A 26290-nucleotide genomic window follows, 5' to 3' on the forward strand; every position below is an offset into this window, starting at 1 on the left:
AAATCACCTGTGGGAGGGGAATGGGGAGGATTGGCATCAGTCTGTTGACAAATCAGCCACTGCTGGGTGTCCCCAGGGACCCATAGGACACAATTATACAGATGGGCCCAACCTGCAAAGTTCAGACTGCTCCAAAGTACTTGAGGGGTGGGGGTTGGCTATGGGATCCAGCGGTTTGGTTTGTTCCAGAACAGAATTTAGGGCTGCCTATGGCTTGTCGGGAGCAGGGCCCATCAGAAAACAGCAAAAGAGAAGGGCTCCAGCAGAGATCTTGCACAGCAGGGGATGCAAAAGGACTTGCTGGAGCAGGAGTCGGAGTCGCTGACAAAGAGCCCCTGGAGTCTGTGTTAAAAACCTTAGGCCTGAGTGAGATCAGAGTCAGTGCCTGCTTTTAAGGTGACCAGAGAGCGAGTGTGAAAAATCAGGACAGGGGGTTGGGGGTAATAGGAGCCTATATAAGAAAAAGCCCCCCAAATCGGGACTGTCCCTATAAAATCGGGACATCTGGTCACCCTACCTGCTTTACAGTGATGTAAATGCCCGGCTGCTCCTGGCTCACCCTCGTACGACTGAATGGAATCAGTCCCATTCTCTGCTGGGCTGCGTAACGGCTCTCCAGCTCTGAGCTTCCCGGGAGCAGGCAGGCTTTAGCCTGAGTTCCCACCAGGCTCCTGGGTTATGTAACAGGAGGGCATGTGTGTGACCTTGTCCCCTTCCTGCAGCCGTTTCAGGAACAGCCAACCAACCCTTGCGAGAATGCTGCCCGCTGAGCCTGTCCCAGAGAAGCCCTTGCAAACAGCCGAGTCAGCACAACATCAAGCACATAAATAAATATGTTTCAGTTTGTCGGGGTCTCCATTAGACATGATGACCCCTGCGCCATTTCATCTGATCTGCTTGGCCTCCTCACCTGCAAATCCCTGCAGCCAACTCGGCTCCTGCCAACCGCACCTTGACATTTCCTGGGCATGTAAACCGAAATGTGTTCTGTTAACAGCCTCCCCCCACATCTGACAGGAAAAACTCTGCAACTGTCTCCGCTGGTTCTTACTTTATTTTGCATGTCACGGGAAAATCCCTGCAAGAAGCAACGGCTGATGCCGATGGCCCCATCCAACCCCCCTGTTATTTATGGTGCCTGTGTATTGCAGCAAAGGCAGGGAGAGGCTTCCAGGAGCACTTGTGCTCCGGCGTACGCACGAGGCAGGCAAGGGAGAGCAACGCGTCGGAATCGGCAGCATCTGTTTTTCTGCCAGGCTGTGCAGAGGCTGCCCGGGGTGAGGCCGCTGGAGCCCTCCTCAGCATTGGGCCTGAAATGCCAGCCACCGTACAAGGAGGCAGCTGCTTTTCTCCTCACTGCAATGCTAAATACCCTTTAGATTCGGTCAGTGGATTGTCAGTTTCCTGTGGCAGATGCTGAAGGGTTTGCTGTCACCTCTCGGCCCCTCCTGTCTTTCCCCCCAACCCACCTGCGTGTCTAGAGAACCTCCACAAAACCATTCACCTCACCAGCTGCTCTGGTCAGGCCCACGCCCCTCTGTGCATCCCGGCTGCCCGCTTCACACGGTTTCCACAGCAAATATACGTTCCTTGGCCTCACCCTCCTTCTCCAGACCCTGCCTCTCCATGCCCATCTGCTTCTGCACCCCACTGTGCTCTGTGTACACTCCTGCCACTCATCTCCACCTGCCCCGGGAACCCCACCCTGCCCATCTCCCCCCTCGGCACCCTTCTTGCAGGTCCCTTCTTCTCATAAAGGCAAAGAAATCATGGAACTAACAAGATACCTGCTGGACTTCACTGCTCGGTCAGCCACTTCCTGCCGCATCTCCTTTGTCCCACCCACCCCCATCTTCGTCTAGGTGTTGTCTATTTAAAATGATTAGCTCTCAGGGGCAAGGGACCCTGTTCTCCTATTTGTCGGCACAGCACCTAGTACGCTCTCGCTACATCCACATGGGTAGGCACAATTCTGAAGAGACTTGCATGACTTGGGAGACAGCAGGCGGGATACGGAGCATTTCCTCTGGGCCACTTGTTTGAATCTGTCCCTTCTCAGTGGCAATACAAGCCCTCTGGTCGTTACTGCCAAACACAGACCTGGGTGTGCACCGCAATGCCTGGCCCCGTCCCATCGGACCACTGGTCCCTGGAGCTGGGCCAGGGTGAAACAATGGGAGGGGCTCAGTATCTTAACCCAGATCACCCCCTAGCTAGAGATTTCTAGCAGGGAGGTCTGGGCTAACCCAGAGACAGAGGACTCTAGCTGCATATCCCTTCTATGCCGCAAACTCGGAAATCGGGTGGGGGGTGTAGCAAGTACACTCCCAGCAGCTCCAGTATCTGCCTAGAGGCCCCGACCTCAGCTGAGGGTCAGTGCGATCCCCTGGCCTGTCTCTTCTCCAAAAGCAACACTCCCTTCTTTGAAATAGGCTCAGCTGCACCTAACTTGCTCCCTGAGCCGCCTCTGAACCCTGGCTGGGCTTTACCCACTAGCTGTCTGACAAGGCCTCCTCGTAAGGACACAAACCACGTGCAGTGGGAACCTACCATGGGCTTTTCCAGGGGGTGCGGAAGCATCCCTTACATGCTATCACGGCCCTTAGGGTCGGATATCATTGCCTCTGACTGTGCCAACGTCTTATCTTTCAGAAGAGGAAATAAAATATCCACAAGGGACCTGACTCGCTGTGAAATCCTTCCCTGTCCCTGACAAGGGATCAGTTTGTGCCCTGAAGAATGTGGCTTTAACACTTATCCTAGCATTATAGATGGGTAGAGCCCCGCAAATCTGCAGCTATCCACAGATATCCACATCCCTGGATGCAGATGCGGCTATCCCCGGACCATGTTGGCGGATCGGATGTGGATACGAATTCTGTATCTGCACAGGGCTCTACAGATGGGCTCAAACCAAAAGCATAGATCCAAACACTCCTAGAACAAGAGAGAGATCAGACCCAGAACAGAACTTCTGTCTGAACCCAAACCAATCAGTGTACGTGCTGGTAAAGTTTGGCTTCCTCTTGATCCTCTTCTTCCCCAAGGGTGACAGGGCGGGTGTGTTAATGGTAGAGAAACAGAGAACACCGAGGTCTATAAAGCTTCTTTAGGTGCTTTCCTGCCATCTAATATGCTAATGAGGAAAGTGATTGAAAAGATGGAGAGGAAACCAAACTACACAACAGGGAAACTGATTTGTCCATCACAGAAACACCAAAAGAGGGCACGTCCTTACAGATGGAATCACTAACTGATTAATCCATAGAAAACATCTAGCAAAGCTTTGCAGCCAAGTTCAGCACTGCCAATTTGTAAATCAACGTCAGGGTTTGGTCAGAAACCAAGCTCAAATCGTAACGCTGTAGGAGATCCGGTGGGGACGCTTGGAGAGAAGCGCTACCCCCATGCTGGCACCGCCCCACAGCTCTGGGACGGGCAGCAGGTGAGCTGACTGCCCATGAAGCTAGATAGGCCCCATCAGTAGCGCTGGCGTGGTGGAAGGTCAGTTGGATTTGAGCACGTTTCACATGACCACCCCTGCACAAGGCAGATAGCAATGGTGTTTTTACTGGGTATTCTCAGGTTACGCTCGGGCTACTATGTACAGTAGCTACAGTATGTCTTGCTGTGACCGCAGTCCCAAGAGGAGCAAAGGCCCTGGATCCAGCCAAAATCTAAGCAATTCCAAAACCCCGCAAAAGTCCATGTCTCCGGACACTGGCCACCAGCACCCCCTGGATAGCCGACCCAGGGAACGGCTGGGCAGAGGAGCGGCCTGCTTTCACAATGCAGCACGCACCCATGGAGCGAGTATCTAGACGGGAGCCCATTGGTTCAGGAGACTCTGAATTGCAAAAAGGGGAAGTACACGCCCGGGAAAATGGGGACTCTCCCTAATTCCGGAGTTGTTCCCTCTGCTTGTGACTTAGTTTTGCAATCTACGGGCCATGTTAGATCCACAGCTAGTCCAGGACACTGTTAGTAGCTAGAGCCAAATCCGCTTGTTTTAACCTCAGAAAGGTGCATAATCCATACTTGGAGATTAGACTGCTGCCATTCGCTCTACAGGACTCTAGGCTTTAAGACCACTCAGAAGCTTACGTTTGTGCAGAAGGCAACATGCCCACTCACTGAGCAATGCTTCACGGAGACAGCACATTCCAATGGTGTCCCCATGTCCGCACTGGCTTCTGATCCATTTCCACGTGGAGTTTAACCACTACACGGATTTGGATTTGTGCACACGAGAGACAGTCTGCAACCTGACAGGGCTGCTTTAACAGAACCAGCTGGCATGGCAGGTGCATACAAAACGGAGCCAATCAGTCTCTCTGTCTCATAAGCTGTTTTTCAAACAGTATCTCCTATCAAACACTCCCTTCTCTGCTTTGTCCAACGGTGATAAAGCCATTCCCAGGATTCTGTTGCTGCTAGACCCCATCTGAGCTGCGATTAGACGGGAGCTAATATGTGAACGCCAACTATTGATTTTCCATATCAATCAATGAGTAATCAAATACTTACCAAACCATGGTCCGTTGAAAGCAAACATTTCTAAATGTAAGTAAAAAACGAGCGGTTTCCTTTACACTGTCAAGATATAGACGGTTTGACCTTTCCAAGTGATCAATATTCTCCCTTCTCTGGCCCATAAACACATCTTCGCAAATGGCTGAGTCTGCGAGCCTGTTATTAAACCACACATAAATTTCATCAGGGAGTGTAAAAATTCACTGTATAAAAGAGCCAAATTTCAATCTCACTTGCACTGGTGAAAATCAAGAGTAATTCCACTGAATTCCGTGAGGTTACACTGGGTTTACACCAGTGTCCCTGAGATGAGAATGAGGCCCCCCTCGTGTTTTAAAACCCTTTTGTAGCGATGTCACTGAGTTGCTATATTCCATAAGGGATCAGTGGGGGGGAAAGCAGTGCAGACAAGAATTCCCTGGAGCACAGCTGACATTCCTGTCTTCTAACTCAAGATCATTTCCTGTGTGCTGCCATTTCTATTAACCCTTTCATATCACATGTCCACCTGCAACGTCATTTTTTAAAATGGCATCAACAGATGGACGTGGAATAGTGGTCTCTAACCATTAAGCCATAAAATGCAATGCACCCATTTGTGTGCAAGACCCACCTCTGCACTCACAGGCTGGGTAACTACTCATCCTAATCTCCGGATTTACACGCACACTTCCTGGTGTGTCACACAAATGGCTGGGTGTAGAATGTTGGAGATGCAAGTTTAGAAGCTGACTTTGAAAATTTGATCAGTATCAGAACAATCATCAGCCAATGTCAAGGAGACCAAAAAACACCCACCGTTGTTGTCTCAGAAATACTGTATCCATGCAGTGTTGTTAGTTCTCCATGACAGTGTTATTTCACTGCGGAATATGTTGGTATAAGAGGAAATCCAATAGCCCCACTGGGATGCATTCATGCATTGATGTTCGTGAGGTGCTGTGGTGATAGGGGCCGGTATTGTATTCTCTCTGTCCAATCAGATAATTTGCTCCATTGGCAAAGCACTGACCTGGGAGATCTGGGTTCTATCCTTGGTTTATAAGGGAGAATGGGAGCAGGAGCATCAGAGTCCAAACTACAACTCCCATGAGGCAACGCACTAAAATGGGAAAGTGCCGTTTAATATTGAAATGACTCAAAACTTAGAGTTTCAGGTCTCCCAACAAACCAAAATGAAACACTTCAGTTCTGGAAATGTCGGAATGTTTTGATAGAAAGTGTCAAAATGAAATGTTTTGATGTTTCAAAAATGATTTTTTTTAAATTTCTGTTCCACAAAAATTTTTATATTTCAACTTTCCCCCCCCCTGATTTGGGATGAAAACAAATGTGGAACTGTTGGAATTTCCCACAGGATGGAAATTCTGAATTTCACTCAGTTCTAATCACAACACTGAAAACGTTTACCTCTCTGGCGATTACAATGCATGTGTCTAACTGGCTTTTCGAACGCTGGCCTTGGGCGACAGTGCCCCAAACTGCCCCGCTGCAACCTGCAGTATTGGAAGAGTTGTGGTTTCTGGATGGGATTTTCAAAGAAACAGAAGGGAGTGAGGTGTCCAAAGCCAATGGGAGTTGACTGCCTCATACCCTGGGGCTCCTTCGGGAACTTCAGCTTTAAGCAGAGGCTGTCACATCTTTTCCCAACAAATTGCCTTTTTCCAAACTTGAAAAGTTTAGCCGAATTTTTTTTTTCAAAATTTTTTTGCTTTTTTTAATGAAACCTAAAACCAGAAGAGATTCTAAATGTTCCAAATTTTCATTTTCTCTCCCCTTCACCCTCTTTCCCTCCCCACTGTCTTTTAGAGACGAAAGGGAGGAAAAGGGGAAGAAATAGTAGGAGAAAGGCAGAGAAAAAAGGGGAGAAAAAACCACCCGATTTGGTTTTTTTAAACAGGAAATCATTTCCATTTCAGGACCGGCCGGAGCCTTCCTCTGTTTTCCTGCCTGGTTCTGGTCTGCACTGGGGACATGATTCAGCTTCCCAAACACAATGCACGGATTACAGCCGCTGGGAAAAGTTACATGTGCATTTACTTGCCCACTTGCAATACAAGTACACCACATCTTCCAAGCTGTCGACTTAGGCCTGATCCTGCTCCAATTGACATCACCGGCAAAACTCCCAGTGACATCAGTGAGCAGCAGTTTCTCTGTCAACAGCAACATGCACCATAGCAGGACACACAAAGAGAAGCATAAATCACCCAGAAAGCTATGGAAGAAGCTAGTGCAAAGCGGCTCCTTGTTCTAGCCCCTTTGCTCCTCAACTCAGTTGCGGATACTTATTTTTATTTAAATCCATCTAGTCCTCTTTAGGCAGGCTCTGAAACGGAGCCCAGACATTAGCCCAGACACACTCACGCGGACATACATCATCTCGCTTGCGCCGCGATCAAGTTACTGGTACCGGTGGGGCTATCCAGACACATGAATTGGTGGCAGCTCTGTAGAGGGGACCAGAATCAACAGACTCCGTAAGAGCGTGGGTTAAAAACTTGCATTCTGCTGCCTAGCATTAGCCAAAGCACACGGAGGAGATCGTGGGCCTGACAGGGGCAACGGAAGCTCCCTAAAAGTGGGGGGGCCACTGGCATCCAAACTGTGGCCCCGCCCCCCCAACACCCCACCCTCACACCACACCTTCCTCCAACGCCCTACCCTCGCCCCACCCCTCACAGCACCCCTTCCCCCGAGGCCCCACTCTTGTGCTATCTCTTCCCCCCAAGACTCCACCCCACTCTCACTCCTCTTCCCCCCCACCACCCCCCATCACTTGTCCTTACAGCCGGTAAAGAATGGGAAGGCATAGTCCTCCCACTTTTAAAAGTGATAGGGCCATGGCCCCTGTCCCGGCACCCCTGGGCCTGATCCTCCTTCTGTTCCCTGGTACTGTCATTCACAGCCAGGTAAATTCTGATCTGGAAGCATCTTATGTTCACGCTGCACAAGAGCAAATGAAGACGCAAGGTGCAAGGCATGGGGGGGAATCAGGCCTTGTGTGAGACCCTAGCACATGTACTGGGCCATACTCATTCAAAGCTCCATCTCCTGCCCCACAACCCTGATTAGCATAGCACCAGCTCTGCACACAAGAAACTTCAGCTATGGTTTCTATCCTGTGAGCAGATGTCTAAGCCATTAGTAATCATCTTCGAAAAGCCATGGTAGATGGGAGAGATTCCAGAGGACTGGAAGAGGGCAAATATAGTGCCCCTTTATAAAAAGGGGAATAAGGACAATTACAGACCAGTCAGCTTAACTTCAGTACCCGGAGAGATAATGGAGCAAATAATCAAGCCATCAATTTGCAAATACCTAGAAGATAAGTTGATAAGTAATGGTCAGCCTGGATTTGTCAAGAACAAATTGCGTCAAACCAACCTAATAGTTTGCTTTGACATGGTAACAAGCTTTGTGTATGGGGGGAAGCGGTAGATGTGGTATATCTTGACTTTAGTAAGACTTTTGAGATGGTCTCGCATGACCGTCTCATAAACAAACTAGGAAAACACCACCTAGATAGAGCTACTATAAGGTGGGTGCACAACTGGTTGGAAAACTGTTCCCAGAGAGCAGTTATCAGTGGCTCACAGTCATGCTGGAAGGACATAACAAATGGGATCCTGCAGCAATCAGTTCTGGGTCTGATTCTGTTCAATAGCTTCATCAATGATTTAGATCATGGCATACAGAGCACACTTATAAAGTTTGTGAATGATACCAAGCTGGGAGGGGTTGCAAGTGCTTTGGAGGATAGGATTAAAATTCAAAATGATCTGGACAAACTGGAGAAATGGTCTGAAGTAAATAGGATGAAATTCAATAAGGAAAAATCCAAAGTACTCCACTTAGGAAGGAGCAATTGGAAATGACTGCGTAGGAAGGAGTACGGCAGAAAGGGATCTGGGGGTCATAGTGGATCACAAGCTAAATATGAGTCAACAGTGTAACATTGTTACAAAAAAAGCAAACATCACTCTGGGATGTATTAGCAGGAGTTTTGTAAGCAAGACACGAGAAGTAATTCTTCCGCTCTACTCCACACTGATTAAGCCTCAACTGGAGTATTGTGTCCAGTTCTGGGCACCACATTTCAGGAAAGATGTGGACAAACTGGAGAAAGTCCAGAGAAGAGCAACAAAAATGATTAAAGGTCTAGAAAACATGACCTATGAGCGAAGATTGAAAAAAATTGGGTTTGTTTAGTCTGGAAAAGAGAAGACTGAGAGGGGACATGATAACAGCTTTCAAGTACATAAAAGGTTGCTATAAGGAGGGAGAAAAATTGTTCTTCTTAAACCTCTGAGGATAGGAAAAGAATCAATGGGAGGTTGGTCTAGATAATACTTAGTCCTGCCATGAGTGCAGGGGACTGGACTAGATGCCTCTCGAGGTCCCTTCCAGTCCTATGATTCTATGATCTTTCCAACATTTTTAGAAGGATTTCTTTCTTAAAAACATTTGAAAAGGAAGCACAGAACAGATGGCTGGCATCTCCCCCAAAAGACCTGAATTCCCCAAAGAGAATATTACCTACACTGAGTCAATGTTTCCCACATGCACATAGCACAGAGCTTAAGTAAGGATTTTCAGTAAAGTACAGTAAAGGAGAATAACAATTACGTACAAGGAGCAAGGTTCTTTGACAGTATCTCTATGTTGCCTGTACTATTATTGCAAATATTTTTTCTTAGAATAAAAGCTCTCACTGCATGGAAAATGAGATTTCCTCTCTGCATAGAAAATTGTCATTTACAATTTCTTTGAGACTAATTTAATTATTTAAAACAGCATAAAACAAGATTATAAAAATTATTTTACAAATGACCTATGTAAATTACATAATCTGCTGCTTAATTCGTTAATATAGATTACCGTCAATAACAATTTTTCATCCTGTAAAGATACACGGAAACATATAGAATAAAACATGTTTTCTATACTAAAGGATTTATAATCCAACAGAAAATGTGTATAAACCTGACATTATTCATAAGAAATATATCAATGTTTTTCAGGCTGAGAAAGTCGTGATTTATTCTTCAGGATAAATCAAGCAAGTCCTTAAACTGTAACTTGGAAAACATTACGCAGCCAATATGTATTTGTAAACTGGAAAATGACGCAGGTTGCCACTAGTTCACATATGCATGTAACTTCATTTTCCATTCAGTGTTTCTCTCTCACAGCCTCGATTCTCCATCTGTTGGTTCCTGCAGTGAAACCATTACGCGGTACTTATGCTATGACAGTCTTCTTCCATATAAATGAGTATGATGATGTAATGCTAGCACTGGGACTGACGAATGCCAGCATTATTAGAGAAAATGGTGCCGTGAAGGACTCCGCTTTCATTACAATGCCATGTGATTAGCAAAGATGGCAAAACAAAACCATGACAACAATCCGAACATTGATTTATGCTCAAATCTGTGTGTGTCCAACAGCTTTCTCCTAATTTGAAAGTCCCCCTTCAAAAGATGGTGCAATGCACAAAGGCTTGCATTATTTGCACTGTACACTTGTGCCTTCCTCTTAGAAGGTGATCAGAGTTTTTGGAGCAGCAGTTCCTCTCAAGCGTGCTCTCCACCCCACAAAATTATTATGTTTTTGTAATTCAGGAGCGCCTAGAAGATCCAGCCAAAATTAGGACCGTAGTGTATTAGGAACTGTAGAAACACATGGTAACACAATCTCCGTCCTACAGAGCTTATGGTCTTAACAGAGAAGACAGATAAAGGGTGGGACACACACATAGATCAAGTGACTTGCCCCCCAATACAGAACAGGCCATTGGGCAGGGCTAGCACCCAGCTTTCCTGATTCCCTTGTCCACTAGACCACACTGTCTCTTTCTAGAACCATATAATCTTTGATCACCTGAAACCATGTAGAACCCTACACAGCAGTGTATCACCCATCACACAGTGCCAGGCAGCCTTCTTATTTACCGGCTAGTAAGGGTTCTGGTGCCTTCACATTTGATATAAGGAAGCTGAAAGTCCATTTTTGTGATCAATCACCACCAAAACAGGCAGGTAATTGGAGAAATTAGGTAGCAGCGGTAGCTGAATGGTAACTAATGGGACACAGATCAGTCACTCCCCACCGCCTACACTGTATCAGCCCTCTTGCTCCCGAACATTTAGGTGCAAAGAGAGATGCTGAATAGAAGGTGGTAGAATTCCAGTCTAACCAAGAGCATCAAGGAACGCCCTGAACAACAGTGACACACGTTTCTGCCCTGGTTTCAAAAAGCTGCTCTGCTAGAGGTATAATGCTCTGGATCGCTTAACCAAAGGACCGTCTCTGACTGGGTCAGTAGCCTAACGCCTAATGTAGGATTGACCTTATCGTCCTTGAGTGCTCCTTTAGCATCTCGATTGTCCAGTGGCCCCACTGGTTGTTTAGCAGGCTTCCTGCTTCTGATGTACTTAAAAAAAAATGCTATTACTTTTTTGAGTCTTTGGCTAGCTGTTCTTCAAGTTCTTTTTTGGACTGCCTAATTATAATTTTACACTTCATTTGCCAGAGTTTATGCTCCTTTCTATTTTCTTCACTAGGATTTAACTTCCACTTTTTAAAGGATGCCTTTTTGCCTCTCACTGCTTCTTTTACTTTGTTGTTTAACCAAGTGGCACTTTTTTTTGGTTCTCTTACTATGTTTTTTAATTTGGGGTCTACATTTAAGTTGAGCCTCTATTATGGTGTCTTTAAAAAGTTTCCACACAGCTTGCGGGGGTTTCACTTTTAGTGCTGTACCTTTTGATTTCTGTTGAACTAACTTCCTCATCTTTGTGTAGTTCCCCTTTCTGAAATTAAATGCTACAGTGTTGGGCTGCTGTGGTGTTTTCCCCACCAGAGGGATGTTAAATTTAATTATATTATGGTTACTATTACCAAGGGGTTCAGCTATAGTCACCTCTTGGACCAGATCCTGAGCTCCACTTGGGACTAAATCAAGAATTGCTTCTCCTCTTGTGGGTTGCAGGACTAGCTGCTCCAAGAAGTTTAAAATCCCCTCTTAGCCGCTCCTGTTCTCAGCTAGGAATATTGAGACCCACCAACTCATTACACATTGGAGCAGCCACTGGATGGTAGCAACATTTGCTCATTTCTTGTTAAGAGCGACGCTGCATATATGGAAACAGGTTATAGAGAACGTGCCAGTAGATGGCGCTCAAGAAGTTTGCAGGAGCAATAAAACATCGCCCTCCGCAAATGGCTTCTTTGGCGCATCTCCACCTCCATTCAAAACACTATCCACCTCGCCCACATTAGAGTCAGTCTGTCTGGGGTTTAATAAGGTCCCCAGAGCCACCCACTGCTGATGAAACACCATAAAGGCCCTGCACGGGCACAGAAAGACTTGAACTCAGGGGGACATACGTGCTCTGCGGGCCATGAGGCAGGACACCGTAACCTCAAGACCCTGTCGGCCAAATCACATGGTCCCACTAGGGAACCGGAGTGTGCCAGGGTTTTGGCAGACAGGCCTGGGGAGGGATAGGGCTGGCGTATTCAGGACTATCTAGAGACAGACAAATCTCCACACACACCCCCCTTTGTGGTGGGAGGGCATAGCAATTGAAGGGTAGATTGTTTGCACCCACAGAGCCGCCCTGCAGCCGTGGAAGGAGAATTCCTCCGCGCCCACAGCCCAAACCCCAGGGAACTCCCCGGTGCAGAGCTCATTTGTGCACTCAACAAGCCCCATGTCAGAACTGGTCACCGCCTGCTCAAAATTCCCCATCAAGCTCTCCCGTTAATGCAGGGGGCAGTCAAACAGGGCTCCTGTGGCAACCTTAGTCGCATTCTTCTGTGCGCAGAATCACTTGTACAGTTCAGAGCCGCTTTCACTGCAAACCGCTCAGTAATATGGTAGAAAGGCTACAAAGCTGAGGAACGAGGAACTGGAAAAGGAAAGGTTAAGGGGACTTGGCTTATAAGAAAATGGGCTGGGGGTGGAACCGAGTGACAGAACTGTGCAGCATTACAAAGGGGACGGCAGAAGTGTGCGGCTGAATGGGGCTGTATTGCAAGGGCGAATGGACAGTAATAAAGCTTGGTGATACATAGATATCTATATATCATGCGTCATCTGAAGGAGCTTTAAGAGCATGAGTTAAACCTCAGAACATCTCTGTGAAGTAGGCTCTAGAGCGACAATAGATTTTTCAGTTTGCTGGTAATTCCGAAGAAAAAAATTTCAAAAAATCACTTGGGATTAAGATTAAAGGTTTTGTTCGACCCACAATTAAATATTTTGGTTCCATTTTGAGCGTTTTAAATGCTTTGCATTTTTTTAGATAAAATTAAAGGAAACTTTGAAACAAAAAGTCATTTCAAACCAAAACATTTAAACTAAATATTTTGATGGGGGGGGGGAGAAGGGCGAGGGGAGAAACAGGGTTTTTTTCTACCAAAACAATTCATTGAAATCAATACACATTTGTCAAATGTTTGTGTCCCCCAATCTGCACTGTTCCCCCAAAAAAAGGTTGCGTACAAAAGTTTCTCTCACCTCTAGTGGGGAGGTATTATGAGAATTGCTTTACAGATGGGGAAATGAAATACAGGTGCTTGCCCGAGGTTCACGACAGAGCTCTGCACAGAACCCAGGAGTCCTCGCTGTTCCTACCATTAAACAAAACACTTGGACAGACCCTTATTTAGCCACAACTCCACTGATTCACCTTAACAGCCTGACCCCCAATCTATTCAGAAATGTGAGGCCCTACAGAGCAGCATGGGCCAAATTCGGCTCTCACTTGCACTATTGCCGCCTACGGATGTCAGTTGGGTTGCACCAGTGTTAACCGCCAACAGAATTTGGCTCTACACGATCAATCAGGACCAATACTTCCTCACTACAAACCTATTACTAACATTTTAACAGTCTCTCTCTCTTTCTCAGTATTTATATGGTCCCCAAGACAATAGTATACGAACGCCTCTCCAATGTGTCTGGCTTGGTTCTTACACATTTCCTGAAACCCATTTATTCAAAGGCAGTGTCAAATTCCACACCAGCGCTGGCATAAATCCTGCTAGAATTGGATGTTGCACATTTTTTTTAAAAATGGGCTAAAAATAGAGTTAGGGAAGGAAATGCCTGTAACTTATGCTATGGAGAAGGAGTTGCATGAAATAAAACCAGCAGGCAATTCCAAAAGACTGGCGCAACATTAACCAAACAAAATCACAATGGGAGAGATTGTCATGTTAATAATGCAACTACTTGTTCCATACGGTGGGTAGAACCAGCTTATTGTAGTAATTGAGGCCAAGGAGCAGTTTTATAATTTGGAGGTGCCGCACGGCGATTTTAGCTGCATTTGCTATCACAAAGACTTCGACAAACCACATATTATTTCACCAACACATTCCTCATTCCCCCGTCAAAAGGATGGCCAGGCAGGACAACGACAATGAGTCTCACAAACAGGGCAAGGCTTAAACAGGCTTGTTCTCAATTTTCCTTCCTGTCACCTTGAAGCAATGCACATTTCTTCTTTTGGGGGCATGATCTTTTTTAAATCTCTACTTCTTAATCTAAGCTATAGAGGCATTTTAATATGGCCATCATCTTGGAAACTGTGAGCACCCAGCTACTATATGTGTGGATGCAACAGAAAAACTTAGGACAGATAAGATAATATGTACCTTGACTGTACCGAGTAGCCAAATTATGCTGTCAGTTACCCAGATGTAAATCAAGGGTAACTTCACTGGCTTTAATGGAGTTTCTCAAGATTTACCCTTGATATTGGTGAACATCTAAAGTCCAAGTCAGGCTGTGCAGTTTCCTCTCACTTGCTTTCCATATGGGAACAAAATGGCTACAATTTACAGCCTGGAACTTCTGCACTGCTTGGCACGGATGCGACTACAAATATTTTAAAAAATCAAAAAGTTTAAAAATGAATGAAAACGGACGTCGCCAGTGTGTCAAACGCACCAACCCAATTATCTGGAAGTGACTGTGCATTAGTTAATGTGTCTTTCTAAAATTTCAACAGCACTGTTGAGCAGTAATAAGAAAAATATGAATTTCAATAGCTGGAAAATGTCTGAAAAACCTTGACTTCCTCCTTCAAATGAAGAGATCAAATGTGTCAAGAGCGTTATACAGAGCAGGTCTTGCTAGGGAAGCTTATCCTGTTCTTCTCACAACTCAGTTTGCAGCAACGGTTCATTAATATCAAATTAAGAAATCCAAATCTCCCTTTGTATAGGCATAAGCATTTTTCTTTACAGCAGACTAAAACTTGCTGGATTTTGCTTTATTTTCACCTGGCCTGTTGCTCTCGTTGCTGTTTTCTTCTGGCTTGTAGTACCTTGGAGTCATGAATTTGTAAGGCTGAGTTTCTGTGTTTTGGGTGGTTGTTGTTTTTTTAAACCAATGGTGATCTGGCATTTTCCAACCCAATACGTACCCAGGGAGCAGTGTACAAGGGTTCTCAAATGAAGGATGAATTTTATATTAGTCATTCTTCTATACATAAGATTTCAGAACAGTAGGATATAATCAGCACTCTCTCTAAAATGAGATCTCTCTTTTAATGAAATGAAGTAACACATTTTCACGGAATATTTCTGGTTTGTGCCCCATAGTTTATGTAATTTTTAAAAAAGCCATTGCTGAAAGAAACCCTTAATTGTAGATTAGTTACGTTTTATAGTCAATGAAGCAGCTTCCGTCCCCTCAAGACAGACAGCTGTCTCCAAACACAGCTTTCAGGATCCCACATGAATAAACAATGAAGCACTCAAAGGCCTGTCCTTGAAGTTGTTTGGCTGGCAGTAGTTTAGCCAAGTGCTGAATCTAATAAATGATTGATAACTGAAACTGCCCTACCATCTCCATTCTTTATTTTCTGTACAGAACAGAGCTGGACTCCAGCTACAGAATCCGGATCCACATTTTGAATGCCCCGAAGTCTGGTGGAGGTTCATATCTGAGAAAGGTACATAAGTAAAAAGCAAAATTCAAACCAGAGTTCAGGCTGCAAACCCTTCCAAGCGCTGGGGGTGCATCCTACAGAACAAACCAAGGGCTCTCATCAACAGGAAGTCTGAAATTCAGGAACAAAATTCTGCATTGGACTGAGTATGGAGCAGCCCATATCAATGGTGAACACTGGTCCATTCTTTCCCCAGTGCAGTGGTTTTCAAACTGCGGGTCACGACCCAGTACTGGGTCGCAGAATGTCAGGCACTGGGTCGTGACTGCCCTGGTGAGCACTGCCGATCGGGTTGTTAAAAGTCCCATCGGCGGTGCTGCCCGGCTAAGGCAGGCTAGTGCTTTCCTGTTCTGACACCGTGCTGCGCCCCGGAAGCGGCCAGGAGCACATCTGGCTCCTAGGCGGGGGGGGGATCACGGGGCTCTGTGAGCTGCCCCCCTCCCCGAGCACCGGCTCCGCACTGGTTCCTGGCCAATGGGAGCTTGGGGGGGGACGGTGCCTGCAGGCGAGAGACACACGGAGCCGCTTGCACACCTCTGACTAGGAGCCAGACCTGCTGCTGGTTGCTTCCGGGGCGCAGCGCAATCCGCGGTGCCAGGACAGGCAGGAAGCCTGCCTTAGCACCCCCACTGTATCGCTGACTGGGAGCTGCCCGAGGTAAGCCTGCACCCCCAACCCTGCCCCAGCCCTAAGCCCCCCCAAACCCAGAGCCCCTTCCTGCATCCCAAACCCCACATCCCTGGCCCACTCCAGAGCCTGCACCCCCAGCCCAGAGCCCTGAGCCCTTCCTGCACCCCAACCCCCTGCCCCAGCCCTAAGCCCCCCAAACCCAGAGCCCCTTCCTGCACCCCAAACCCCTCATCCCCACCCCAGAGCCTGCACCCCCAGCCCAGAGCCCTGACTCCCTCCCCCTACCCCAGCCCAGAGCCGCAACCCACACCCTGAACCCCTCATTCCCAGCCCCACCCCGCAGCCCTCACCCCCGCACCCTAACCCTCTGCCCCAGCCCTGAGCCCATCCCACACCGCAAACCCCTCATCCCCAGCTCCGTTGGGTCGCAGGCATCAACACTTTTCTTCAACTGGGTGGCCAGAAAAAAAAAGTTTGAAAACCTCTGCCCTAGGGTCTTCATTCTTGCCAACCTCTTTTGGAGACCACATTACATTCAAGTAAAGTGTTTTTGCATTAATAATACATTAATAATACATTACCAATGACTGAGAAGCAAAAAAAACCTTCCCCTTATTCCTATTATGTCAATAAAACATCCAGCACTTTTGAGTGTTCTTCTTAAATCTTTTGGGTAGTATCATCCAGCCAATTACCTTCATCTATCAAAGACTGATGGATAATAAAACGAATCTAAATCAAGGGTTTGAGCTGGGGTGGGGCGCAAGGTTGGAATGAAAGGCAGAGAACGCAGTTTTTAATATGAAGAATCACAAACACACAAATTCAGCAATCAAAAAGAAACCCAATTACAAGATATTAAACACAAGGCAAAAACGCTTAGCCTCTCCCACGCACACCCCAACCAGACACGCTGGTCTCCCAACTCTGCTGAGCGAACAGCCCTCACCCCCGCCACCCACTGTAACATCATGACACAGTAAATATACAGTTTAATTCAACCGGAAGAAAAAGCTGTAGCATTCAATATGTACCCCACCTATATATCATCTCAGCAGGTTTACCCAAACCCAAGGCCAGGGAGGGGAAACTCAGTGAATTAGTGTAATGGCTACTCTAGTGATGGCACTACAAAGCAAGTATTTAGAAAAACTGGTGCATAGGAGGAAAAAAACATGAAATGAAAACATTGATCCCTGACAGGAAAAGAGTAAACGCCTGTTTCCGTCATCTTACAGTAACATTATGCATTTAAACCTCTATACTTTGATCAGTGAAAGCATTAATTATCATGTCCATCAGGAATATCGTTATTGTCAAACTGCCTTTTACCATGCTAATGAATACCAGTTTTTCATAGATAGATAGATGGATACAGAGGGTGTATGGGGATAGATAGATAGATAATCTATCTATCTAATCTGATAGATAGAAGCAACTCTTGCTTTAATCAGTCATTTTACAGATAATTGCTTAGAAAATCTAATTTTAAATTTTCTAGCTCTGTAAGTGAATCAATTATGCAATAAAATTGCATGTTACTTAAATGGCTAGACAATATTTGAGGAACCATTTTAAAGGACCCCAACATTTCATAAAGTCTAAATGTAACCCTATATTTCCAAAGCAGAGGATGGAATTTATCTGTGTTTCCCACTTACATTGATGGGAGCCATGGGGCTGAATCTCTTTGAACATAGAGGAGAAAGTGTCATTATAATGAGGGTTCCCTCTTCCCCTCTAATTTGATGGCTGTGTGGATTTTAGGGTCTGGAGGGGTAAAATCCACGCCTGTGGCCATCTCTGCCTCCTCACGCCGGAACCTGCTCCTCTGGTTAACTGCCTTCTAGAATGCAAGATTCAGTTCCTTCCAGTCACTAGCTGGGAGCCGGCATCATGACATCACCTCTTCTCTCCCTGGTCCTTTAGTGGTAGATGCTCACCCACAGGCTTTTAATAGCTTCAAATGGATGGTTAGAAAAAGACTAGCGGAGTCACCTTGGGACAAAGGCATTAGAGACTCAGAACTAGCACCTCGCTCCCTACACCATAGCTCTGCGGATCGGTGGCTTGCCGGCTAGAACGCTGACCGGTCTCACATACAACCCCGTCCCTTGTCATCATTTTTCAGCCCGCCCAGACGTTTTGCGTGGATTGCCTTTAGCATTATTATCGCTATCACGGTATTACAGTTAGCTCCGCTCGTCTTTCAAATCTAAAGTCACCGGGTGTAAGTCCAGAGGGGAGCACCAGATCATCCAGTCTGGCCTCCCCGATAGCCCAGGCCACCGCCACCCGCATGCTAAACCCAACACCCAAAATGAGACCCAAGTATCGCAGCCCACAGGAGACTGGACTATTATCTGCCACAGGCAGCGAACGGGAGGGACTGAGCTGCACCAGGGCCCAAGCCCCTGCAATGGCAGGGAAAGGATGATGTGAGATGCACCCAACTGGTCCTGGCAAGTGACCCGCACCCACACGCTGCAGAGGAAGGAGAGAAACCCCAAGGTCCCGGCCAGTCTGGCCCAGGGGAAAATTCCTACCCAACCTCACTTATAGCGATGAGTTAGACCCTGAGCATGTGAGCGCCGACCAGCCAGCCAAGCACCTGAGAGAGAATGTGCAGTGCCCCCCCGAGCCCTCCCCCACCCCGCTCAATGTCCCGTCTCCATCCCCGGCCGGCCCTGATGCTTCAGTGGAAGTTGATTTAAAAAAACCCAAACAGCACACACTGGGGTGGGGGAGGGGAATCCCTTCCCACCCCTGAAACGCTGAGGCAGGAGCTTAGAGACGTAAACCAAAGCAAGCCCCAGGCCGGCTGAGCCCTGCCCAGGGCGGCCGCCTAGGGCGCCTAGTGGTTGAGGGCACCTAAAAGCCCGCTCAGGCGAGGAGGTGGAGTGGAGGTGAGCTGGAGTGGGCTCCCCGGGTGGGGTTAGCTGCCACGGGGGGGCGGGGGTGGGGTTAGCTGGGTGGGGGGGTGGCGCAAGGTGGAAGTTTCGCCTAGGGCGCGAAACTTCCTTGCACCAGCCCTGGCCCTGCCCCGTCGCACACCAGCGCTCAGACATTGTCCTGCTCTCTCACAGATCAGATAGAAGAGTGCAGGCCAAAGAATGCGTGCGACAATGGCAGAGTCAGAGCGGGGCACTGGGTTTGGATGGGTCGCTTATTTGCCAAAAAATGCACTTTCAAGTCAACCCAAACGATTTGTGAATTCGAGCTGATCCGGCAACCAGCTTGGACTGAAAAAAACCCCCACCATTTTTTTATTTTTTTTTAATAAAAGTCAGAGTTTCATTTTGAAAATGTCACAATGAAACATTTCAGCTTTTCATTTTGACACGTTTCATTCTGAAAATTAGCTAGATTTATTATTTTAAAAGAAGAGATTTTTTTTTTAATCCAAACCAGAATTATTTTGGGTTTTCATTTCAGCAGAAAAAAAACTTGAAAATTTTCCATTTTGGGTCAGCCTGAAGTGATTCATTTTTTTTTTTTTTTTTTTTTTTTTTTTTAGGCCACTGAACCGAAAAGTCAATGTTTTTGTCATAGTTTTAAAATTATTTAAATTCTTTTTGATTTTTTTCTGTATCCACCTGAAAATCTCAGAGTCTTTACACATGCTACTGAATTTAACTTTGCAATGCCCCACTGAGGTCGGGAAACATCATCCCATTATCCCGGGCTAGGGAAACCGCGGGTCAGAGAAGTTACTATCCCCTTTTCAGACTTGGAGGTCTAAGCAAACCATCTGCTTTTCATTGGTGCTGGGACCTCACTAGAAAGTGCTCAGCACTTTGGAAAATCAGGCCATTGATGATGATGCCAAAACAGGGCGTTAAGTGCCAAACTCCAGACAAACAAGTGTAATCCTGTTGGCCTGAGTAACGTGTCCCAAATCACATGGCAGATTTGTAGCAACGAAGGGGAGAGAATCCAGCTCTCTCCACTACCAGAGAACGTCTCCCCTCAAGACAGCATTCAGGTACTTGCTGTGCACTTTTACACATCACCCTGCCCCAAAACAGGCTCCACCACCACCCCACCTCCACAACAGGGAAGAAACCAGCAATCTTTTAGAGTGGCTGAATCTTTTGTGAATTTCCAGGATCATTTACACCATTTCTTTAAGCATAACTGTTTCTATAGCTATAAAACGAACCTACATTAGGATAACACAGCGGCTAATGGCCTTTGCCCACACACTTTCACCAGAGCGGCAGGCCCTGGATTAGCACAGAGGAACAGTTAGGATCCCTAATGCCTTTTGCTATTAGTGTATAAAGCAATGCAATTAAGAAGGATGCCCAGCAATGCAAAGAACCCCATGTTTTCATTGTGTAGCACTCGCCCCACACACGTCTCTCTCTGCATCGCTGGTAGATGCTGTTTCCTTTGTGGTAGTTTGTCCAGCGTTTGACCGTAAGCTGTTCGGGGGAAGGAACACACACACCCTTTCTGTCTCTACAAAGCACTTACTATCCGTGGGCAGCGGTATAAAGAAAAACATTGGGTCTGGCCAAGGAGAGCTCAGAACAATGCAAAGGGACAAACAGGGCAAAGATGGCTTGATAGCACCTCACCATTCCCCAGCCCTGGGCTTGGTCCCTGTGATGGCAGCCAGAGGCCAGCAGGGTGCAGGGAAGGTCAAGATGTCCCCCCCTTTCCCATGGCTGTGCCCTTTGCGCTGACTATGGGGGGACACGGCATTCGACTACAGCAGCGCCAAAGATCCTGCCGTGAGCAGGTCCGTCGGCTTTCTACCAGCAGAGCAGCACCGGGCCAGGTCCGGGTACTATAGAGCCATGCTTAGCGCCGCACATCCTGGAGTCACATCAGCACAGCAGAATCACAGCTGCCATGTCAAAAAGAAAAGCCAGTTTCTAGTCTTTATGGTTGCAAAGAAAAGCTTGAAAGTGTGACTCAAGTGCCACCGATGCAGCTCCATCTGCCTGACTCTGCAGGCAGCCTGAGACGATCACTCTGAGGGCGTGACTTGTCCCACACATCATGGGCGGGTACTGCTCTGGGGGCCCCACCAGCCCCACCTCAGTAGGGAACTCTGTGTGGGGCAGGTGGAGAAGAGCACCGCAGGTCCCCCCACAAGCAGATATACCCCAAATGCTGGGGGGGATCCAAGGGCCTCCCTGCTGCCCCGCTGGGTATGGTGCCACTCCTCCTGTGGAAAGGGGGGGGTCTTGCTGCTGTTCCTGGTGGAAAGCCGTGGGGCTCGTGCCACTGTCCCTGCACCTTGGGGAGGGAAGGGACCCCCCCCCCCACCAGCACTGCCAGCAGGACCATGGCAGAGCAACAGGGAGCCCCGTGTTGGAGGGCTCCCCGAGCACCAGAGTGCCTTCATGGGGACCTGGCTGCCCTAAAGCACTGGCCAGCGGACAGGATCCAAACCTGCAGTGAGTCATTTCCCCCTATGTTGTGCCTCAGGCTCTGGGAAAGACCGCCAAGCCACAAAGAGGCTGCCCTGCCTTCCTCCCCTCACCACGGGCACTGGAAGGGAGGGCCTACCATCCCTACCAGCACAGACAGAAAGACAAAACCATTGCCCCTTGGCACAAAGGCAAAGATAGACCCCAGCACCAGGGATCTAACCCTGCAGGGCTAACTCAGTCCAGACTCCCAGGGGGGTTAATGCCAGATAACTTGTCTCTTGACTGGCTGTTTCCTTTCCAAACCGTGAAGTCTCACAGGACCACGCGCTGTGCTTGTCATCTTTTTGGCCTGCGACTGAAGAATCCGGCAAGCCACTAGTATCCTTTCCCCTCCACATTAACTCCGGCCAAACTCTGCCATTGGGAGGGATGCCTGGAATGGCATCGCTTTCTCCTGTGTCCGAGAGGATCTACTGCCGTGAAGGGATGGAGGAGGAGGAGGGTCAGGTAGCAAAGAAAAAAAACCAAAATTCTCGCCCACTTTGCTGAGAATCACAATCCCTCCTCCCCTTTGTCTAATTAACTTGATGTGACACAAAATACTCTCCCGTTTTCCCCCATTGGAATGTGCTAGAAAAGCAGCCATGCAAAAACTAATCGAATAAGACAAAGGAGCCAAAGTCTACATTTAAGGCTAGGCAGAGCCTTTGGCCTCAGGCCTGAGACAGGGTCCGTATGTGGCTGCACCACTCCAGGAGGCGCACTTCCTCCTGCCTTGTCGTGCAGGAGAAATGTGTCACCTTTTTGGGGGGTGCAACTTGTTTCCCCACCTGGTGCCTGGACAGCTCAGCTGGCTGGTGCATTTAGGGGCAGAGTCAATGCTCCACCCATACCCTGCCCCACCCTGCCCACTTACTCACGAGGACGGGTACCACAGGTGTGCAGGGCCCCCACACCCAGAACGGCCATCTGAGCAGCCCACACACAGCGTCTGAGGAGGGGAGCAGCCCCCACTTCCACTTCCTACTCCCCGCTGCAGGCACATTTGGGCTGGGGACTGAATGTCAGTCTCCAGTCACTGCAGGAGGAGTCTGACTGAAGAGCACGGCTGCTTTGAGCACTTCCAGATCCCGACAGGAATCTGCAGAAGTGGAGGGCCATCCGCGAAGCATCAGGTACAGGCCACATCCCGAGACATGCTGCACTGATGCTATTGCTGGTCTGGTATCACAAATCCTAGACTTTGGGTCAGGAGATTTCGGTCTGATTGCTTGGGGCAGCTGAGTTCAGGGACTGGGCAGGTGGTTTTCTACACACCCTGTTCTAATATAGGACTATTATGAATGAGGACTTTAATCAGTTTGATTACTTTAATCAGTTCAGCGCATGTTCTCTCTCAGGGCTGTAGAGCACTGGATTTGAATGCATGCTCCCTACAACCACCACTGGTAGGTGAAGGGGAAATGGAACAGTTTAAGACAGGAGATGACATCAGAAAGGCATCATCACCAGGAGAACATGAACAGTGATATCATGATCACAACACACAGGCCATTACATGTGGAGGTCTACTTGCTAATGGAAAATAAGATGTAAATGAGTCACTTATTCAGAGCAACTCAGCTGAAAGTGTATTTAGGATCGGGCAAAAAGACTATGGACACAGAGGAGTTTTGGACTGTTTGTATAGTCTCTCTGGGTAGTGATCCTGGGCCATGCCTTGCCACATACAGATACACAAAAGGCTCTTTTCCGTGTTGGATTTGTGTACATTAGGCCTCTCCTGCTTCCACGGATATCAAGTGGAGTTTGACCAATGACTTCAGTGAGAGCAGGATCAGGCCCCTACACTGACCAGACATCCAGCTTCTTTGGAACGTCTCCACTGAGACATCAAGGTTCCATTTTTCCTTAAACTTCTCTCTGCTTTGGACTCGTCCACTTCCACAGGTTTGGTTTCTGGTGGGTTGACTCTGGCTGGGCTTCCTTTTACAGGGAAAACTAAACCCAGAGAGCCTCATTTTCCTCAGCATTGAAGACTCTAGGAAGAGGATCCTGACGCCAGTTTTCTGCAAAAACGCAGGGCTGCCCTGACTTCCCACCCCATGTGGCCCCTTCACTGACACCAACAGCCCCTGGAACTCTGATTGCAATGAAGTATGTCTTGCAAATTTACAAGCACAAGAAATAGTGGCCAGATGGCATCTCCTGCTCCGGTGGCTCTTTTCTCCAAAGCCAAGGGGTGACTGTGTTATAATGGATGTGTCTGCGCTAGAATGGAGTTCAGGAATCCTGTATCAGGTGGGGTTATCAGCACAAGGAAGATGCACCCTGGTTTGCAGTTATTACCATTCCACCCTCAGTTATGTTAGGTCCAACAGAAATCCTACGGAGAGCCACCAGTCTGTTGTTGTACTGCATGACAATGCAGAGAATGCATTCTTTCTAAGACACAGGCTTTTCATTTGCCCATCAAACACGTATACAAATAGCACATACACAAGAGATATAGGTGCCACACATCAGTCAATCACAACAATAACGCGGCAGTTCAGTAATTGAGGTTTCTTCACTGTTTGAATTTCCAATCTAATCAGATCTTGGCAGATTTAAAAACAAAACCTACCCCACACTTACCTGTGCTCAAACCCTGTTAATTCTACTGCTCGCATGTAATGGCATTTATAGGACATGCTGCCTCTATATGACTGAAATAGCTGCTTGCCTTAATCAGCATATGATCAAATAGTTTCACCCAGGAGAGCTACAGCCCTGATTGACAAGCCAGTTATAAAAATAAAGCGGGGGGTTAAATATAGCTAGTTCAGGTCTGGGTACCGCATGGAGTATTGTATTCTACCAGGCTACAGCATTTCCCTTGAATTAATACTCTCCATATTCTCGCTCTTGTCCTATGTATATCGATCAAAGCAGCTGCCAGGTCTGTGGCAGAGAGGGGAGCTGGAATGGCATTCAGTCTTCCCCTGAGCTAGAGGGACATGCCATCAGTCTTTCATTGGTCATAGATATTCCGCGACTGAGAGTTCATGTCCCAATCGAATGGGTGTGGATGCTCTCTGTGCAATCAGATAGACGTGTGTGTGTGTACACGCGGAGAGACACACGCCTGGTGTGAATGAATGGCGGTGGGTTATCTCTAAGGGGTGACTGTCGCTGCCCAGTAGCCAGCTAAGCACCATCGAATGCCACACCGTCTCCTGGAGCAGTGGGTTCCCCAGCCCGGGGTGATGTGCTCCGTTTGCAGGAGCAGGAGGACAGGGCTCTGCTGTTTGCATGGAGGAAGACGGAGGGGTTGGGGGGGGGGATCAGTCTCATTATCACCCGCGTTCAGCGAGCCGAACCCCCCCGGAGTATTACGTAAATCGTGAGCATTAAGGAAACAAATCACCAGCCAACATCTGTCTCCCCCTCACACCTCCCTGCGCAGCCAAGGGCTTCGCTGCGGGAGCTGCCAAGGACTCGCCTTCCCCAGTGCACCGGCCCCGGGCACTGCGGGGTTTGTGGGCTCAGCCGCCCCGGCCACACGGACCCCCAGGCCCCGGGCAGCCCCCAGGCCCCGGGCAGCCCCCAGGCCCCTACCTTTGCCTTCCATTGCAGACCCTGGCGAGCGTCGGGGAGTTGAAGAAGTTGCAGAAGATGCGCCGCTTGCAAGGCGTCCTCTCCAGCCAAAAGCGAGAGCCCAGCCCGGGGGATGCCGCCTCGGAGGACGGGATCTCTCAGCCCGCGGAGCTGCAAGCAACCCGCAGAGAAGACGGGATCAGCAGGCGCGCGCTCTGCGGAGCCGGGCGGAGCGCGAACCGGAGTGCGCTCCGTGCGAACGGGGCGGGGGTTACCTGGAGCCGCAACCCGGCGCTGTCCGCCAATGTGGTGCTGCAGGTGGAAGTGTCACATCAGCCCCTTGGCTGGCCCTGGTGGCTGCACGGCAGATTTGCACGGGGGCCGGCGCGCATGCCCAAGGCTCCCCCCGATGCATCCACCGCTCAGCCCATAGCGAGCCCTGCTGAAAAGCGACGCTGGGCACAGAGCTACTCTGCTAAAAATAAATACCGGACTGGATGTTCCCTGCAAGCAATAACAACAAAAAGTGGATTGGATTGTACCTCGCCCTCAGCCGAGAGCTGGCCCTGGCGTTTGCAGGCTGCTGGGAATTTCTGCTGGAGGATTAGTTAGTGGAGGTCTATTCAGCACTTGCATTTTCTGGGGTTCAGATTTTCCTCTCGTTGCTACCTTGTCAGTTCACCTACAGAGCCGCATAACCAGCACATACCACAGGGCAGCCTCTCCCCACTGCTCAGCAAACAGAGCAAATGCCAGAGTGGGCTTGTAGTATTAGATTATGGAAACCAAATCCCTTTCATGCAACAGCGACAGCCACTTCTTTCTTAGTAGTATTTTAAAGGATCTTAATGAGGCCATGCACACAAACGTTTAAGAGTTGCATGCAAAAAAAATCTGATGTACATGTGCAAGATAGGCCTTTGCGTATGTAAATGTATGAATATGCAAAACCCTGGCTTATGCATCACCTGTTTTCAACATATAATTTGTATACCTGTGCAATTTTGTACATGGAATTTTTTTTAAAAAATCGAGACCAGAACATTCATTGATGTTAAACCCAGAAGGGACCATTATGATCATCTAATCTGGCCTCCTGCGTGGCACAGACCAGAGTATTTCACCAAGTAATTCCTGGATCTAGCCTATGGCTTCTGGTTGAGCTGGAGCAGATCTTGCAGAAAGACA

The 26290-nt window shown here is 48.0% G+C and overlaps 1 protein-coding gene across 1 annotated transcript in view; it reads right to left on the bottom strand.

Annotated features, from left to right (window-relative positions):
• The window catches only part of FGF12 (fibroblast growth factor 12), a 283489-nt gene extending 258012 nt beyond the window's left edge, over nucleotides 1-25477 (bottom strand). The window contains exons 1-2 of the mRNA XM_026650165.1: nucleotides 25378-25477; nucleotides 25124-25273 (exon numbers count right to left, since the gene is read on the bottom strand). Of these exons, the coding sequence (XP_026505950.1) occupies nucleotides 25124-25136 (13 nt within the window). The 5' untranslated portion in view covers nucleotides 25137-25273; nucleotides 25378-25477. The remainder of the gene's footprint in view (nucleotides 1-25123; nucleotides 25274-25377) is intronic.
• Nucleotides 25478-26290: the final 813 nt, after the last annotated feature.

The sequence above is a fragment of the Terrapene carolina genome, unplaced genomic scaffold (genome assembly GCF_002925995.2).
Source record: "Terrapene carolina triunguis isolate 2854851 unplaced genomic scaffold, T_m_triunguis-2.0 Scaffold88, whole genome shotgun sequence".
In the NCBI taxonomy this organism is placed as follows: Eukaryota; Metazoa; Chordata; order Testudines; family Emydidae; genus Terrapene; species Terrapene triunguis.